General features: G+C 34.4%; 1 protein-coding gene across 3 annotated transcripts; it reads left to right on the forward strand.

The window, feature by feature from the left end:
• Positions 1-1041: 1041 nt before the first annotated feature.
• On the forward strand, positions 1042-14922 carry LOC122404890 (dentin sialophosphoprotein). 3 transcript variants are annotated; one of them, XM_043409231.1, is made up of 9 exons: positions 1042-1334; positions 5406-5519; positions 5593-5955; positions 6197-6466; positions 7013-7406; positions 7852-8289; positions 8371-8746; positions 8868-10564; positions 10894-14922. In XM_043409231.1, exons 1-9 carry the CDS (start codon positions 1071-1073, stop codon positions 10962-10964), a joined length of 3987 nt encoding a protein of 1328 aa, XP_043265166.1. In that variant the 5' UTR covers positions 1042-1070; the 3' UTR covers positions 10965-14922. The 3 variants fall into 3 exon arrangements, with proteins under 3 accessions (XP_043265166.1, XP_043265167.1, XP_043265168.1); XM_043409232.1 differs by having other exon boundaries at positions 7855-8289; XM_043409233.1 differs by having other exon boundaries at positions 6200-6466.
• The last annotated feature ends 4396 nt before the right edge of the window (positions 14923-19318 follow it).

Genomic DNA, 19318 nt, shown 5'->3' on the forward strand with positions numbered 1-19318 from the left:
CTACAAAAGCGTCCAAAAAACAAATTTGACATGTCAACCAAAAATATTTCCGATTTTCCGTTTTTGAGATGCAGTTCTAATAAGTGTTACAAAATGTATTCCTATTCGTTTTATATGTGTTATACGTTTTAACGTGAACATCCACTGTTATAATTTCGGCACGAATTGAAACTTTTGAAACTGCTTTTCATCGTAATAAAAAAATATGCTCGTTCGATACTGAAAGAAATCTGTATATTGCAAGTTATATGTATATTTTATATTCTGTTAATTACGAAAAAGCAACAAGCAATTCCAAACAGAGAGCATATCAATAATAAGACGACGTGTAACTGGAATTCGTGTTTCCATTGTTTTTGTATTTCTTCACCGAGGAATTTATTATACCAATGCAGAATAAATAGTTTTCAATCACTGATACAACAAATGTAATATGTATTTCGATTCGATGGAATATAGAACACGCTTTATCGACAGCTGTGGTCGTAGCTGACAAGCAGATCGGAAATAACCTTAACAACGAAAGATTCATGATATCAAAACACGGGAATGCATTAAAAATTTAAACTCAAGTATAGAAAAACGGAAATTTGCAGGACAATTTGAAGTATACAGTGATAATTGAAAAAAAAAGAACCATAAAAGCATAACAGTTGTTCCGATTGATTAACAATCAAAATACTAGATGGTGGACGGTGCCATTTTTGTCACCTTCATAGCGCGCGTGGTACGCGCGTAAAGTCAGGCACATTGAATAGATCTTTCATTGAACCTAGTAAAATTTCTCTAAGATTTTATTTCGCTGTTTGCGTGTATGTTTCCTTGATTTATCCGAAACGTTATGAATTTATGATCCGGTGAACGATCAGACTTAACCTGCTGTGACACCCAGTGCAGTAAAAAAAATGGTTTCTTTTACGTGCACGTGATGGTGTAATAATGTAATAAATTAAAAATGAAATTGATACATTTTACGTGACGCGAAATGTGAGAATCGCGAATCATCATCTGTGGTCAATTGGAAGAGATCATTAGGCCTTGAAACACCAAAGAAAAACGATGAACAAGCTATGAGTACAGCGGACACAGCGCTGTCGATTTCGATCAAAATGGCCCCAGGGCCGGAACATCGTCAAGAACCGGTAGCACCCGATAAAACTGCTGAAAATCGTAATGACGTCTCTAACGAAAGAGATGCAGAAAATTTAGTAACAAGTGCGGAGACTATTAGTAACCAGAGTTCAAGTGTTGAAAGTGCTTCAACGAACACCGATTCCAATACAGATCCTGTGAATCAAAGTGCAACGACATCTGTCACGTCTGATAATAAGCAGGTGAGTTATGAGAATAGTGTAGCCGTAGTATTTCTTCAATATTTATATGAATTTAACTAACTATTGTGTAAATATAAAATATAAGTTACTTCGAGTAAAGTAAATAAATTTAATTGAAGGTATCATAGTATGAGCATGAAAGTTATTATGTTTGTACGTCAGCGAAAGAAATTAATTTCTTCTAAATATGATGTTAACGCCAGAAGGAAAGTTGTATACAACAGATATATTAATTGTAATAAACAATGTTACATTATACATTACCTACTAACGATAGGAATGGAACTGATTGAACAAGGTATCATTTTAGGTATAATAATATGATATTGCTCTCAAAATATCTTTTATCTTATTATTACTAATTGCAGTAATTTTAAAGTTGTAATTTAAAAGCGCAATATAATGATTCTTAATCATTTGTAACAGTCCTTTTATATATATATATATTCTGTCACGGACAGAATATGGTATATGGGAACATGGGAATAAGGTAAACACGCATGAGAAATGTGATATCTTGCATTTCCATTGTACAGCTACCTAGTTGTGCATAATTTTAGAATTAAATAAATGGAAAACTCAAATTGCAATATTAATATAGCAACTCTATAATATCTTCATTTGTCAAACAGTTGCAATGCATGTTTGTAAAAATGTTACATTTCAAATGGCATTAGAATAAATTCATGTACTTTAATTTAATGTATATAAAACAATACTATTTTATATAATTCAATTTTGTAAACTTTCGTCAGTAAAAAAGAAGAGTAAAATATATTGAGTTATAATTTTAAAAGGTCAGTATTATGTTAAAATTTTAAATTATTGTTATGGCTATAGTAAGATAATCACAAAATATGAAAAAATTCTGACATGGAAATGGAATGTATGATAATTACAAAACACTTATCTCAAACAAAAACTAAAAAGAACTAAAGATCACAAAAAGATTGATAATTATTTACCATATTAACGAGTTTACTGATTTTAAAGCCACTAAAATATGTTGAATGTGAAAGGTTACTAAGTGTTCTAAAGGAAAACATAATTGTGGCTCATAACCAGTTGTAAAATTATGTGCATTAACCAATAAGAAAGAAGTAGTAGATTAAAAGTTATTTTGAAGTTAAAATGTTCATTTACCATTGTGAACACAGGCTCAGACCAAATCTAGACTATTACCTTTTGCTTTAAAACATTCATAAATTGTTACTTATTATTGTTAATATTGAACAGTGTCCATGAATGTTCTGAAGCAAAAAATAGTGGTTAAACTTAAAAGTTTTATCTGGGTTTTGGTATTTTGATGTCTGTTACGAAAGGCACGAGGCATTCGATTGGTAGAATCAGAATGGTAACCGCCCATTGTGCCAATCGGAAGTCGGAACGTCCCGATGAAAACCCCAACTACCAATCGGCAGTTCGATCTCTGTCTGCGGAGGCGTGGTTTTTATAATTTAAGTTTCTAATAATTATATCTTAAAATTTAGAATGAGTAACAATTATTTTTTGCTTTGAGATACTTAATCAGCGTTCCTTTGCAATATAAGTAAAGGCTGTTACAAAACAACGATGAAAAATGAATATTTTAAAGTGAAACTGTTGGTAATTGCTGTATATGTTGCCAGATTTCATTTAAATTTCGTCAATATAATTCTGATAATTGCATCTTATTTTAGACAATATTTTCCAAATTTCTGTAGATTATAGACCGTATACTTTCGCGACGTGATATACATTAGCAAAGAATAACAAATTCTAGTGTCGAGGGGCCCCCTGCTTATTACGTTCCTGGAATGGCCGTGTTCTTAGTGTAATGGCGGCGGCCATGCTGAGAAGAGCGCGCCGCGCCCGCTCGTCATAATAGCATTTAAATCGGCAGCATATTCTTGACACTGCCGATATTATTCCTTCTGAACAGTAATAGCGTATCGTCGGCTACGTTTATCGCGTACTCAAATGCGCAAAATCTCTACGTAACGGTGCTATACAGAGGGACTGCAGTTCGACGGAGCAAAGACGACTGCAGCCGACCCAGGTGCCCTCTAAAAATATAAATTCCGTGCCGGCACTGCCCAGCAGATTTTTCCTTCGTCTGTAAGTCACCCCGGTATCTCCTCGTGTCTCAATTAGCTAATCGCGACCCCCTATCGATCTCTGGACAAGCCCAAACTCATTCCTGGTGTGTGTCCTATTTTAATTTACAAGCGAAGGTAAACTCGCTATTGGCCTTCCTTTTCGTATTTCCAAGGACTTACGAGTATTCATTAACAGTGCTTTTCGAGTCTCAAAGACGATTGGTTTGTATTGTTCCTACCGAACCAAGTACTTTTTTCCCCAAGACATGTTACTCAACATTGTGAAACAAATGATAATTCCTGTACTGTTTTCTTTTTTTTTGTTTTCTTTCTTTCTTTAAAATTTTCTCTTTTTTGTACCGTAAAACGATAACAGTTTATCGTTAACCTAACTACAAACATGTATGTACATACGAAGATTCACGGTCAATAAGTTCGGAAAGGTTTTGTTATCTCTATAAAAATGGTGTATTCTGGGAACAATCGTAATCGCTTTTAACTTTTACACGTCGCTTCTCGTAAAGTTCGTTACAAAATGCATTGTTTCAGCGACGTTTATGCGCTGTTTTAAATGAAAAAGTAGAAATAAAGGTCTATAGTGTTCAACTATTTTTTGTGCACAGGCAGCCATTCTGATAAAATATTTTGCTTTAGAATGAAGCTAATCAGGTTACTGTGAGACAGAATTAGTCAAATTGCCGCAACAGTAAATGACATTCTGTATAGTTTCTTGCAATATTTCCTACTTTGTTTATAACCTATGGATAAAGATATTTCTCTCATAACAGTATTTATGACGTATTTTGTAAGTAGATGAAATAAAAACGTATGAACCAATAATTTTTACTGTTATGTAAACAGCTACATACAGTCTGATGTAGTAATATTACATGTCATACCTACAGTCCGATCAAAGGTAAATAATAATGAAATTAGCGATATATACATATTTCTTAGTATTAAATATAACTCATAATTAATTGTGCCCACAGTAATAAAATTTCTATTTCGTTAACATGCATGAAAAGATTAATAATGACAATGATATATATCATTTATACCTATACATATACCTCTTTTCTATGTGGTCTCTATATTTCCTTACAAAATCCAATAAGTGAAACCTTAAATTCTCTCTCTGAATCTATCTATATCCATGCTTATCTGCCTTGTGGACTAGTTCATACTATGGTGCAGAGTATATGTAATAATATGAAAATGTTATGAAACAAACTTTATCGTTTGCTATGTCCAATATTTATTTAATTAACGATAATTATCAATATCTGCGATAATAATATCTTAAAATTTAATTTTAAGTAAAATTTATATTCTCGAAAATTGAGTCTCAAGGAATTTATTGAAAAGGTTTGCGTACCATATGCTAAGATTGTAGATAATAAGTTGTTAAGGTATGAAAAATAATCAACGATAAAAAAAAAGTAATCCAAACATGTAACCATATACATAGCACAAATTTCCTTTTCTTTCTTAACACAACTTAAAGCGTATTTCCACGTATGGTTTACTCCTAAAGTTCGGATCGATCTCTTGGCATACTTTCCATATTTGAATCTAGATTGCAAAACATGTCCCTCTACCATGTATAGGTTACAAACAAAGTGTCCGTAAATGTATCGTACAATAGAAGTTTTGTGCCGTATAATATGTTTAAACTGAATTTAATACAACATTCTTTGTTCTATATACATATTCCATAAGTTATCGTTCCTCGTAATTAACAAACACACATTTTATATAGACGCATTCAGTATTGTCAATTCATCGTATGCTTATATAATAGTTCTTGTTCAATAAGAACACACCCTTATTCTATAGTATATATATTCTAAAAAGAATATAGCTTGCAACTGAGTTCAATATATTACTTATTAATTTGTTTTGCAAATCAAATTATTGTTTTTGTTTCGATAAGTGTAATTTTTCGTGCGAAATAAATTTTAACTTTTCCATTTTTTGTTATGACTTTCAGGAAGAACCAGCCACTTTGTCCACGTTAAATGAGGGTGAATTACGTGCGTTATTGGATGAAGCTATAACATATAAGTGTCCCAAAGATCGTGAAGGAAAATCCAGTCTTTTTAAAGTAAGCTTGCTAACCTTTTGATTTTGGCATATTAAGATCGTTTTAAATAATGATTCGATAACATTTATTTCAGGAACTATTGCAAGAAGCAGAGGCCGATGAAACTGAAGAGGGTCGTAGGATAATAACTAATTCACGTTGTCTGCCTGGATCCAATCGTAGAAGACATAAAAGGGACTCTGTGTCTGAAAGACTCACGCACGGAGGATCGTTACAAAATTTGGCACAACCTATTGCTTCGGAATTTGATAGCAGTTTTGCTTATTTGACATCTGGTTCCAGCCACACTTACGGAGGGAGTAGAAGAAAAAATAAAAAATATACAGGACCCAGTGTATCTGCTAGGCAAAGGGAAGGTGGTTCATTACCCTCAAATGTAAATGCATCTCACAGTCTTGCTTCATTGGCTAATTTAGATTTATTATTTGATAAAAAGGTATGTATTCCAAACAAATTTAATTTCAATTTTTTTTTTGCACATAGATTTTTGATAAAAGTTTTAAGAATATTGTAATTATTTATGAATTATGGATATTTATCTTTATAAATTTAATAGCGTATTTTCATACATAGTATGAAGAATAGCAAACTATAATATAATTTACTGATATAGTATTTGTGTATTTTATGTATTGTCACATTTACTAATTAAATATATATTTTGTTGGTACATAAAGAAGGGTTTCTGTGAAGAAAGGACAGTATATGACTGGACCAATAAAGAGAAATCCAAATCCTTAGACAAACCATCATACACTAGCACAAAAAAAGAGGAGAAGGAAAAAGACAAAAAAGATACAAAGAAAGATCTGTGCGAAACCGAACTTGAAGTACGTGAGAAAAGAGGTAACAAAGGAAAATACGGGACAAATGAAATGCTTGAATCAGATAATCCACCGCCAGAGTATAAGTCAGATTACATGGTGATCGATTTAGGTGATGCTGAGGTAAATTAAAAATTTTACATACTAAAAAAAGAAGAAAAAAACGTAGATATTTCATAGTTCCTAAGTTATGAATGATCAGCATATACGTCGTGCGTGTGCGTCAACAAACTTTAGTATATCTTGTTGTTATGTGATCTTTACAAACAATATCATCTATTAATAATCTAAATTTGCTGTTAGTAGTTCAATCTCGAGAATTTAATACAATATTTCTTAGTTACATGTAGATTCAGCTTCTTAAGTACTTAGATGTATTTCTGAAATACTCTGTATACAAATGAATATATTAACCAGACGGCTGTGTTTGGCGACTATATCCGTCATGCGTAAAATTAGTTACCATTTGTTATTTAAATTATAATTTTAGCGAAAACTAAAGTATATTCGTAAATTTCAATATGTTTACAATCTTTGGAGGTCAAAACGAAATAAAACAAACAAGTGCGCGCTCTGAAAGGAAGTCGCCACAGTTAGCTGGTTAATATGTGTATATATGTATATAATGTAAACATGTAATCCAAGAATTTTTTTGCTTCGTTTATTTAGGTGGGTACTATTAGTGAAAGGAATGTGGGATCCATAATAAGTGGGGTTCAGAGACCTCACTCTTTGGATACAGAAGATGACGAAGGAACTGAAATGAAAATTATAGAACCACGTAGACCTCAATATATATCACGTACTACTTTTGATATAGCTCAAACTCCTGTGGATACTACCATAGATTTTTCTCTCCGAGAGCACAGTGGAAAACAAGATAAATCGAAAATATCTGTCAATGGTACAGAGGTAACTGGAGCCCTCTCTTTTCAAACTTTTAATAGTGTGAAATGTGGTATTGGTGGAACTTCGAACAGTTCTAGTGCTAGTCAGGGTAAAGTAGTTCCGAGTTTATGCTCCATGATGTCTGCGTCCTTGCAAACCCAGAATATCACAATGGGTAGGTCAAACATCAAAATTATTGAATTTAATTCACTTGTCATACAGTAATTGCAATAATTTAATAATATTATAGTATTGAATTACAATTGCAAATATTAAGATAAAAGAAATATTTGAGCTAACGTTGGCGTTTGCATTTTAATTGAAACATACATTTACACTTTTTAACGGTCTAGTCATTTTTACATTTCGCTTTTATATACAGGGTTTGTTGCAATGAATAGTATAATTGAGAAGGAAACGATACTATATTGATCATTTACAAAACTAAATATCATCGAAAGCGAAGCTCTATAACGAAATATTATATTTGACATTTTCTTCATTTATTTTTGTATGTAGAATCTCCTGCTTCTTGATTATATATACCTCTCACTGCGAGACACCTTGTATAATAAAACCTTCCGTTTTATAACGAGTTAAAATATATGGATTTTGCACAGAAGGTTCCAGGTATACAGCACACACTACAACGTCCGGGGAGAAGAAATCTTTGGATGAAAATGGGAACGCGGTGCAAAATTACAACGGGGAACGAAAAAAACCTCGAAGAAAACATACGCAGGAACCGAATTTTGTTGTTTATAACTCTGAAACTATCGTAGGCCATCGCAATGAAGAGAACATTGACAATATAATTAATTTTATTGAAAATAAGGAATCCAAAAGTAAAAAAGGAAAACCAGGTAATCCAGTGAGAGTAAAAACTAATTCTGGTGCAAAACCAAGGAGTAGACAGAAAGATACCAAGAAGGAACAGCTGCCTGCCAAGTTACAGAAATCCAATTCTCTCGAAGAGATATCCAAGACTAAACTTGAAGATCTAACAACGGAAAAGAGTGTCAGTTCTAGTGGTGCTAGTAGTTTGTCGAGTCAACACGGTAACTAATCGATATTGTACACTTTACTTTGTACTATATTATATTTATATTTGTAATATATAATTTATATCGTTTTGTTAGGTACAATCAATGTTGCTTTGCGTCGTGCGAAACAGAGAAGCACGGGGGACACAGCTATCGATAGTCGCGGTGATAGACGATCCTGGGGAACCGAAGAAGGCCAATCTATATATTGCAACGATACTGGAGATGATTATGCTAGTCGCCGAAACTCCAATAAAACAATCAATCCAGACCCCGAGCACGAAACAGAGTTTCTGGTAGTTACGAAAAAGAAGAAAAGTAAAAAGCAAAGAAGAAGTTCCAGCGGTAGTACAGCACAAAACTTAACGACGTCCGGATCTTACCTCCAGAACTCAAGAGGATTCTCTAACGAATATAGAACACCACTCTCATCCGAATGTAGAAGAAAATCAGCAAGCAGTATGCCGCCAAGGTAATTCGAATGCAATCATCTATATCGGAAATTCGAAATTCATCGAACGAAGTATACTATTATTTCATGATTATAGTCTGTACCGTTAATGGAAACTTATTAAAATAATTATTGTTTGCAGCGATAAATCGGATAGCAGTGACTCAGACTCTGTCCATTCATTGCCAGTCACATCTAATACGTCCAAACACAACTTATCAAAAATAGCTACCTCATCGGGCGGAACGCCGCAGGCAAGTTACGCGGACATAGCTCGTATGGCGACTATCAACATGACGCATAGTTCGGTGTTGAATATGTCTTCGATTGTTCCGAGCATGTTGAACACATCCACGTGGCCTAGCGTACCACCGAAAACACCTTCGGAACCGGACAAAATCCCGCAAGATTATTATCCCAGTCTAGACGAATTACAGCACTCTGACAGAAAAGCGAAACAACATAATTTTACACACACGAATCACATTTTGAATCTTGGTTTCGAGAAACCACCTTCGCCGACTTTGTCCTCGAAGATGAAGAATTCATCGGAGAGAAAAAAGGCGGAAGCTCAAAAGGAGGCTATCAATAAAAATATCCAGGTTATCAAATATGTGCAGGACATTGAAAAAATGCATCAAAGGCTGATGCAACAGGAACAGAAACACGTGAATTCTATTAATCACAGTGTGAATTCGAACGAAACTCCAGCGATGAATCCGATGCCATCGAAGCTCAATAATACAGTGACAAATTGTACTTCGGACACTGATAATAATCCTAATTGCAATATTGTCAACAGTAAAGATTCGATTGCAAATACAAAGTGTAATAATACACGGTCGCGTCGGGGTTACGTTCAAGGCAGTCAAAATGTACAAATTCCAGCATCGTACGAAGATCAGCATTTCAAGAAACCTGGATATTTACCTCACGATGAAAATACGAAAAAATTGCACAACACCGAAGCATTCAGTACGGATCCCGAAAATAAAAATAATCCAGGAACAAGATCTTGCGACGACGCCGAAACACCAAAAGCCAATGTTCAAAGTAATCCGAAATCGGTACAAGAAGCGCCGCCGAATGTCGATTCGGATGCTACCAAATTAGTTCAGAACGAGAAACCAACGAAAATAGCGAAAGAACAAGATGTCGCCACGAAACACGAGTCGATCAAGTCGGGAAATACGTATTCTGTAAATTCAAAACAAGAACAACAAGAAGACGCCGAATGTAAGAAAGCTAAACAGCACGGTACAACATCAGACAAAGATCAGTCGCAGAAAACGGAGCCCCAGACATCCAATAAACAAAAAACCTCGAGACCCGCGGTAATATTATTGGACGAAACTTCGTCCAACGTCACTAAAAACAGTGACTTGCCAACGGAACTCAGGTTTGGTTTTGAGATCAACGAACAACTTTTATTATCCGAAGATTCTGCCACAGAAGAGACCTCTACTGCCAGTTCTGTTTTTCCATCTGTAGTTCCGTCGCTAATGAATAAACCACCTTCCACTTTCGACAGATATCCGCCGATATTCGAAAAGCACATGAGATGCGACAAATTTACACCCAATTTCATGCAACCGCCAAACGCTCATGTGACGCAACAGCCTATGCATCCTGTGATAGTGCAACGGTTACCGTACATGAGCTATCCGCCAAGATTTCCTCCGCCAACGTGTTTACCACCACCGCCACCTACACCTCCTCCGGGAATCATGGAAAAATATCAACCTAAAGTAGATTTTTCTATGCTTTATGTGGCTCCTGAGGAAGATGTTAACATACAGACGTACAATCATGATAAAATCGTCTCATTTGTCGGCTTAGGTACGTAAATATCATTCTTATTCTAAACTTTTTATATTAAAGAAAATATTGTTTTAGAAATTATACACGGGCTAACCTATCAAGGCCATTTTGCGCCAGCTGTCTCTTTTATCTTTCTACATTCCGTTCTCGTAACAGAAAGGAGACAGTGGTATTAAGCAGAGTGGTCTTGACAGGCCAGTTTGTGTGGCATTTACTATAGTTTGTATAGATACTTCATTATAGAACGTTTTCATATGTTTGAGCCAATTTACGAATGCTCTCTATTCAATATGTCAATTACAAATGTTATAACTTGGTTTGTAACTTCTTTTTGTTTGGCAACGTAGCATGGGACGCTGTTATGAGGGAAATGCCAGTAACTGCAAGTGGTCGTATACAATTCTACAGTGGTCAGTGAAACGGGCACTAAGAGGATAAGGTAAATAACACACCAATGTTTTTGTATCGCAAGATTGCATCCATCACGAGTTATCTATTATAAAACACAAACAGCCAGAAGAGTCTGTTTTACTAATGCAAAACCGAATAAGTATCCGAATCTAAAGAAAAAAATGATCGAACTTTTATTACCGATCACGATGAAACAAGCTGTACTAATTCTCAAGTAAAATCATCAGTGATAATTCCGTAAAGTTGCACGGCGTAAAATATTTACTCTGAAAGATAATGTATATAATAGTCAATCACCAGACAAAGACAAAGTTTATTGTATGTTCCGTTGTTGTACATACATTAAAGTTACAAATACCTTTGAAAAGGTTGTGACGAACATCAAAGTTTCAGTATTGTCGTTTGATGCAATATTCGACTGAATATCATGACTAATAAACACATGAAACTTTATTTCGCTTCATTGAAAAACGAAAACAAAATTTTCTTGTAAAATGTGAAAGTCATATATATCTGAAGAAATACCTCTTATAAATTTTGGAGAACGTCTATCGAATCTATACGAAAGTGTGTGATTTTGAAAAGGAAAAAAAAAAGAAAATTACAAAAACTTATCGAAGGAGAGGGTTCGAAGTAGCTAAAAAAAACAAGAATGCCATGAAGCAGATTTTTCAAGAACTGCGTGTGCTGTGACAGTGGTTTATGCTGATGCCTTTAAAATAACAGAATACACCTTAGACCATTGTAATAAAGTCTACGAATAGTTGAATCAAGCCTGTTATGTTAACTATGCCAAATTGAGATCGTCCGTCAAAAAAATATTGCTAAACTATTAACAACGATGACCTTAAGGCAACAACTTGACACAAGGATCATCGCAACAGTTAGTGGAGTCTTCGTTGAAACTTTAGGAAACTCGAAATGAAAAATAGTGGTTGCTAGATTAAACGTACTTTATTTAAGACAGCATAAAGGAACGCGAAGGAAGCGATAAAGATGTGTGTGAAGTGTAACAAAATATGGTGAATGTAAGTGTGACATCGAACACGTGTAAAATATTAAAAAATAGTGTGATTGACTTAATGACTTTATGGAGTGGTTACTTCTTCCAGCTGCGACAGATAATAGTTTAAGGGATTAAGAGGGGGGAGGAAAGAAAGAATCATAAACTGGTTTTTGCAAATATTGCGCTCAAGGTCATGAACTGGATGGGGGACAGCGAGAAAGAGTGCGAATGTGTCGAAAATCGCTAAATTTTTACACAGACTCGCTTATTTGATGAAAAAAAATTAATTATTAATTATTGATAACGATAATTATAATAAAATACTTGCTTGTGATCATAAAGTATGATAGCGTGGATGCATGTAGTTCGTGTAGATATTCTTCTACTAGCCGATGTCCAAATTTCGTTTTAAACTTCCGTTTGAATTTTTAATGAAACTGTGTTTATCTCCTAAATTGAGCGGACAAAAAATAAAAAATAATAACTAATACTGTTTGTGGTTGGTATAGTAAAACAAAAAAAAAAATAATATGAAACTTATACGAGTAGCTAATCAAAAAAGAGACAGATTTAATTGTATTGTATTACATCACACGGTGATAAAGCAACAGTGATTTTATGTTTCTCTTAAGTGGATGGCATTTCTTCGGGGTATCTTCGCTCGATACGCGAACAAAATAACTATTCAAAAGTCGGGTGCTCCATCGCCTTAATGTAGCGGAATGCAGCGTCAGCCTGGTAGTGCCATTGACTGGTTCAAATGGTCAAGTACTAAAGATTTTGCAAAAAAAAACTGTAACGCGAAAGATCTTGAAGGAAATAGAACTATAAAATTGTGTATTATAGCAAAAGCATCGAGAGTGGCAGTTATACCGAAACAATATCATGTATACAAAATACACGATTTAATCGTTTTCTTTTTCTTAACGACTAACACGAAAACAAGATAGAGATCTTAACGCGCAAGGCGACAACATATTATATGTGTTCGTTTTTTTGAATTCGTGAATTCGCGAGAGCAAAATCAATTAGCGATCAACAAATTCGGAACCATCTATTGTAAACGGAATAGCAATCTTTCTATTTGAAATTTTTGAAACGTTTTTAAACGTGAATAAAGAAAACACGCTTATATTTTGTTCTAACGGCAGGCTATTTGCATTTATCTACGAAACCCCTTTGTAGCCTGTATTGTACCATAAAAATGTATGTTTCTCGCAAAGGGCACAAAATCCTAATTGGACGCATGGAGTTTTTACATCGGTTGATTGATCAAAGCGCATCGTTCCTGCACATATCGTTCTCAGCTATTGATCCAATGATTTAGATTCGGTCGAACTGTTGAAATGTCACTGATGTAAATTAATTATATTTTCTTTTTTTTTTTTTCTTTTCATTTAAGTAGTTAACATTGTTCCCTGCCTTGAATCGTTACTTGTGCATACGTGACGCGACAAATGCAACAACATATCGACAGCAACTATTCATGAGTCAATGCATGAAGGAGCTCTATAATTTCATTGTTAATTCGCTTGAAAACCATCGCATAAAAGGAAAAAAAAAAAAACCGAGATAATTGTGCTTGTTATGTAATTATTGTAATCGCGATGAGTTATGTTTAAACATTTCTGAGAGTCTGTTAGTTTTGTTGGATTCGCGAGATCACGCACGATCGTAAGGACGTACCAGAAATGTTTAGATTATAGTCATCGACGATCATCCGGGAGTAAGACCCCGAATTATCGGCGCGGGCGTGTTGCTAGTGTTCAAAAAAAAGCGCAAAAAAATAAATAAATAAACAAATAAAAGCAAAAAAAAGCGAGAAACGAAGGGTAATAACAGTTGAGAGAGAAAAGTGTCCGACGATCTCAGTGTTAGCCTTGTATCACTGTACAATTTGTTATTCAATGTAAGACAGTTCTTTTGTGCTGTATATACATATATTAATAACTATTATTAATTAATGATTAACAATTACAGTGAAGCTATTCGATTAACTATTATTGTACCGCTATTATTACTAAATAACGATTATACAGAGAATGCAGAAGCTATCGCGAGTGATTGTGCGTGTAAAAAGATGAGATAAGCGAATATTTTGCGTGTATGGTAAAAAGACTGTGGCTGCCCGGCTGAAAGCAAAAGCAAAACAAAACGAAAAAAATGAAAAACACAAAAAACATAAATGAACAACGGTGAGAGAATGTTGTTGCCAAAGTTTTCCCCGTTCGTGGGTATAAAAAGCACAGTATAAAGTAATATTCGTGTTTCTTTTTATTTTGCTTATTTTCGTGCGACGGAATTGACTGAACGTCAATCGAGTATTCTGTAAAATTGAAATTAATAGTGATTTTCGAAAATAAGTTTATTATTTATATATATTTTCTTTTCTTTTTTATATATATATATATATATATATATATTTAAAGTATCGTATTTGTTCGATTAGCGATTAATATCAGAGTAGATTTGAAAAAGGGGGAAAAAAAAGAAAAAATAGCATTGTGATAACACGCGTATATTGAATGTTGTTTTCGGTGAGCCGAGAGGCCAGGAAAAAAAAACAAAAATACCTTCGAATATTACTTGCATACTGAATTCGCCGGTGATACGTATTCAGACGATAAATCGCTGCGCCGTACGTATGTTTATAGCGTTTAAAAAAAAAAAAAGAAAAAAGAAAAAAAAAAGTACCGAAATGGAGCGACGAAGAGGCGGGAAAAGAGAGTATAGTTGCGAACCGAAACCTCGATTTATTCTCAGGATGCGTAAACACAGCGGCCATCGCTTACTATTTTGTTACTAATAATACTGAGAACCTCAGATTCATGCAATGTTCTGTCACGGACCATGGATAATAAAAAAAAAGAAGAGCCACTTGTCACGGAGCGTGTAAAAGAGGAAATGGAAAGCAATAGGGAAACGAGAGGAAGAATGAATGTGTTGTAAGATAGGGAGCGTGCGAGAGAGAACAAAAAAAAAAAAAATAGAAAAAACACGAGAGAAAGGAAAAGAGAGCATGAGAACGCCGATTTCGATGCTTCTTCTGCGAACGAAAAAAATAAGTATATCGTCCTCCTCGGAATGATTATAAAAAATTTCGATAACGAGTGTAGCGTCGCCATTTGGCCTTTATGCTGTTCTATCTGCGATTTCATACAAGCTTTGCGTACGATACTGTGATATAATAAGTCGCTCTGTTTCTTCGTGTTTCCTTTTCCTCTTCTTTTTTTCTTCTTTTTAATTGCATGCGTGTAGAGCGAGCGGGAAAGATACACGATAAAGCAAAACGTGCAGAGGTTCGAAACCAGAAAACCGTCTGGCGGGCGTCGATTTTGATCGTTGCGCGAAAGCAACGGGACAAAAAGTGCGAATTTACCGTCTCCTGCGTTTAATTTCTAAACGATTAAAGCGCTAGTAACGCGGTGCGTTTGCACGTTACCGCAGAGGCTAAATATGTGAATATAAAAAAAAAAAAAAAAAATATGTAGAATTTCAGCAGCAGGTGCGTCGAGAATACACGAAATACACATAATAATAACGAGAATCATGAGAAAAAACGAAGCTGGCCGATTTCCATTTTCTTGCATGTTGTATCTCATTTTATACTTGTTATAATGCTTTCTGTTGCTGTTGCGAGTCGTTTTTAATTCTTGCACAGCTTTCTCTCTCTCTCTCTCTCTCTTTCTCTCCTTTTTTTTACGTTCAATGTCATTCGCTATCCAGAATAGTTACAAATAATAACTGTTATCGAGGAGGGGGGAGTGTTAGTGGTGAAAAGTGTATGATGAAAGAGTCGAAAACATCAATGCAAAATGCAATTATGTTGGAAAATTGGACAATTACTATTGCACAATAGTACAATTGCTCAGACATTGTTTCATTTTAGTTTTTTTTCTTTAAACAAACTACGTACACCGACGCGTTCCAAAGTAAGCGAGAGAAAATTTTTAATATCGGTAGATCTGGATTTTTTTTTTTTTATTATTAATACATTGTTCGTCAAAGTTTGATAACTGTTCAACTATTTTTTCTTCTTTTTTTTTATACATTGTATGAATCCTACCATTTATTTTGGACGCGAAAATGTTTTGTTTTTTGTTTACTAGGAGGATGTCTCCTAAGATCTACGCCTAATGTTTTGTCATCTTAGTCTTATTTACTGTATCGGCAAAGAGTAACTCTGAAAATTGGGGTTTCACGTTCGACTGTCCTTTGGTTAATTTATTAACTCCGGAAAAAAAAAAAAAAGAAAAAGGAAAGACAGAAAAAGCATCACAGAAATGCGCGACATTCCTTTGCATCATGTTTCAAGGAAGATACTTTTATCTCCCACGACGATTTAAAAGCGAATTAATTTATTCCTCGATTTGTCTCAAGACTCGCAAGAAAATATTTTGTTCTTAACCATTAACGGAACTTCCCAATTTTTATGTATGCATATGTATGTGTGTATGTGTGTATGTATGTATGCGGTAAAAAAAAAAATAGAAAAAAAAATCTTAAACAGCGGTTATTGGATAGATGCAGCACAGAAAGGGGGAAGGGGTGGGGGGGGGATAAATAAAAAAGGTGCAAATGGTGATGCGAACGCGCCCAAAACAAAATGCGACAGGAAATTACGTTTACGGTTGATAAGCACGCACGTTGCCATTTGTTGTTACTGGTTATTATTATTAATATTATTATTATTTTATCATTGTCCTTTAGTTGGAATTCGAACATTTGTCCTTTTCTTTTTTTTTTTTTTCGCTTATTCTCTTTAGTGTTTAAGGTTACCATGTTTCGCCTTTGAAACTATCGTCGCCGTACACACATACATTGACATTTCGTTCTTCACGACTTTTTAACTGTAAAGCCGAATTAAAAGGCGTTTTGTGATCTACCATCGGCATTAATCGTCTCGTTTCTTTATTATTATTATTACTATTATTATTATTATTATTATTATTAATTATTATAATTATTAATATTATTATTATCGTCGTCGTCGTCATCGCTTCTCATCCGTGCGAATGGGTACCATCATTCGATCTCGCCGGAATTGTGCGCTTCACGAGTCCACATTGCAGTATATTTTTTTTTTTTTTTCTTTTTGTTTTTATTTCGTTCATAATGTAATAACTATTTGCGTTACTTTATATTGGTTGCACCCACTATGCACTGAATGCAACTTCTTCGGTTTTTTGTCATCGATATTATTATATTGTTAAAAAGAAAAAGTAAAAAAAAAAGAATAGAGTTCAAGAATTTGTATTTATTGCACTGAGTACGACCAATAGGTATAAAAAGTATATAACGACCAGTATGTCACTGCGCAAAACGAAAAAAAAAAAAAAAAAGTATTTCTTTCCTTTGGCTATCCTGCGTAACGGTTATTTCACGATAATTTAGTTGATCATCACATTTGAAGTGTTATATATATATATATATATATATTTATATATAGACGGATATAGCATTAGAAAACAGTGTTTCTATTATTTGTACGACAAACTTTGATAGTGTATATTCAAATTCGTACAGTTCGTCTGGAAATACTTGATAACAGAAAATCCTTCCCCCACTCGAGTCACGATCAGTGATGGACATTCGCGGGAATTTTGGTCATGCGCTCCAGTGCGCATGATCACTGCCGTATACAGTTAACTAGAATTTAGGATATCGTTGGGTCCCAGTAAGGAACAAAATTTAAGGAAGTTACAGAGAAAGAAAAAAATTCCTCTTAATCTACATGAGTGTAGCTAGAGAAATACGTAGGGGGTCTTCGATAAGTTAATTTTTGTGTGATTGGCGAGCTATTTGAAGCAGAAAGTTCAATTTTGTACAAAACATGGGAATTTCCAACTTGCAACTCTTTGCGCTAAAGGTACATCTATGGCAGAAAGCTAACGCATGCGCAAAAACGAATCCCACGAGGGAAGATTCTAGTGCGCATGTCCAAAATTCACACGAATGCCCATCACTGGTCACGATCACTATTTGGATTTCATTTAACTACTTGTCATCCCAGAGACGAAGAATGCCAACACACAACGCAGCACAGATGACGGGAATCGTCTCGACAAAACTATTTTTATAGTTAGTAGAAATACGATTCAGCGAGTTTAAAGTATTGATTTTATAAACGCGATAGCGTAGTAGAAACGCGATTACCGTGTTCCTACGAGTTATCAATTACGACAGTCGAGCAATATATCAGTGTTGCTTCTTTGTTTTTGTAAAATAGAGACAATAAAGGATATCATTACAAAAAAAAAAATAAATATGAGAGGCAGAGTAAAGGGAATAACAATTCGATTGGTTATCGCGTAAATTTGTCGAGTGTACGTCAGACCGAGACCAACGATAAGAAAAATTTTTGTTCAATCAATCGAATCAAGCAAATCTGTAGTGACTTATCGTGACATTTATTCGAGTGAACGGTTATTTATGTAAGCTTTTATTTATTCCAAATGAAATATTGTTTTGTCCTATGATCGATATGCAAGTAAACGTAGTATTTTATATGCCTTCACTTAATAAATGCTATCGCAGATTTAGTTTGTATGTAATTTTTGTTCCTATTAAATATACGGTCCAGTTGAATTGGACTTTTTACTGGGAAAGATTTCGTGATATTGTCAAAAAGTTCCTTGAAAATAATATAGACGTTTGTTTTCGTAATTCATGAGAAAAAAGGTACAATCGAATGGTCCTTAACGATTACATTGGCCTTGTTACGATGTGATGTAAAATAAAAACGTTATCTCAATTTTTCGCGAAATTGAAGGTGTATTGTTTCTTTAAAAAATCGTAATTTCCGCAAAATCACGCCCAAGTTTGTCGTGGAATAGTTCGTATCGTTCACGCTAGATGGATTTCTCGACAAGCTTGGGCTTTTTAGCACCAGAGGGCAATAGCAGGTATACACTATCTCACGAGCCACGTGTACGTGAGCTCGACACTTCGCACAACTTCGGGAAATCGACAAAGAACGCCAGTGTTGTGAATCTTTCCTTTTTGCTCTTGTAACAGCTGAAATACGATGTCCCGATAATCAGCATACGATTTAGAACCTCGACTATCCAGCATTTTTACTTTCCGACCTATGTAGCCTCACATAAGCAAAATACTACAAGGAATAAAATATTTTGTGAAATTTTTGTTACGGAAATACACGTTTTAAGACCCAGTATATAATCTCAAGTTATTATTACTATAGGGAAGGATGTAATTATACATGAAAGAAACAAATTAAATTTGAAGATTAAATTTTTTCCATTTGAGATTTCGCGGTCAGGAATTTCATTTCATGTATGCATACTTGCATATAAGTAACCAAAAAAGTGCTATCGTTGCATTACTTGCATTGA

This window comes from Colletes gigas, unplaced genomic scaffold (genome assembly GCF_013123115.1).
Source record: "Colletes gigas isolate AHSC1104 unplaced genomic scaffold, ASM1312311v1 Colletes_gigas_Sc00003, whole genome shotgun sequence".
Taxonomy (NCBI): Eukaryota; Metazoa; Arthropoda; class Insecta; order Hymenoptera; family Colletidae; genus Colletes; species Colletes gigas.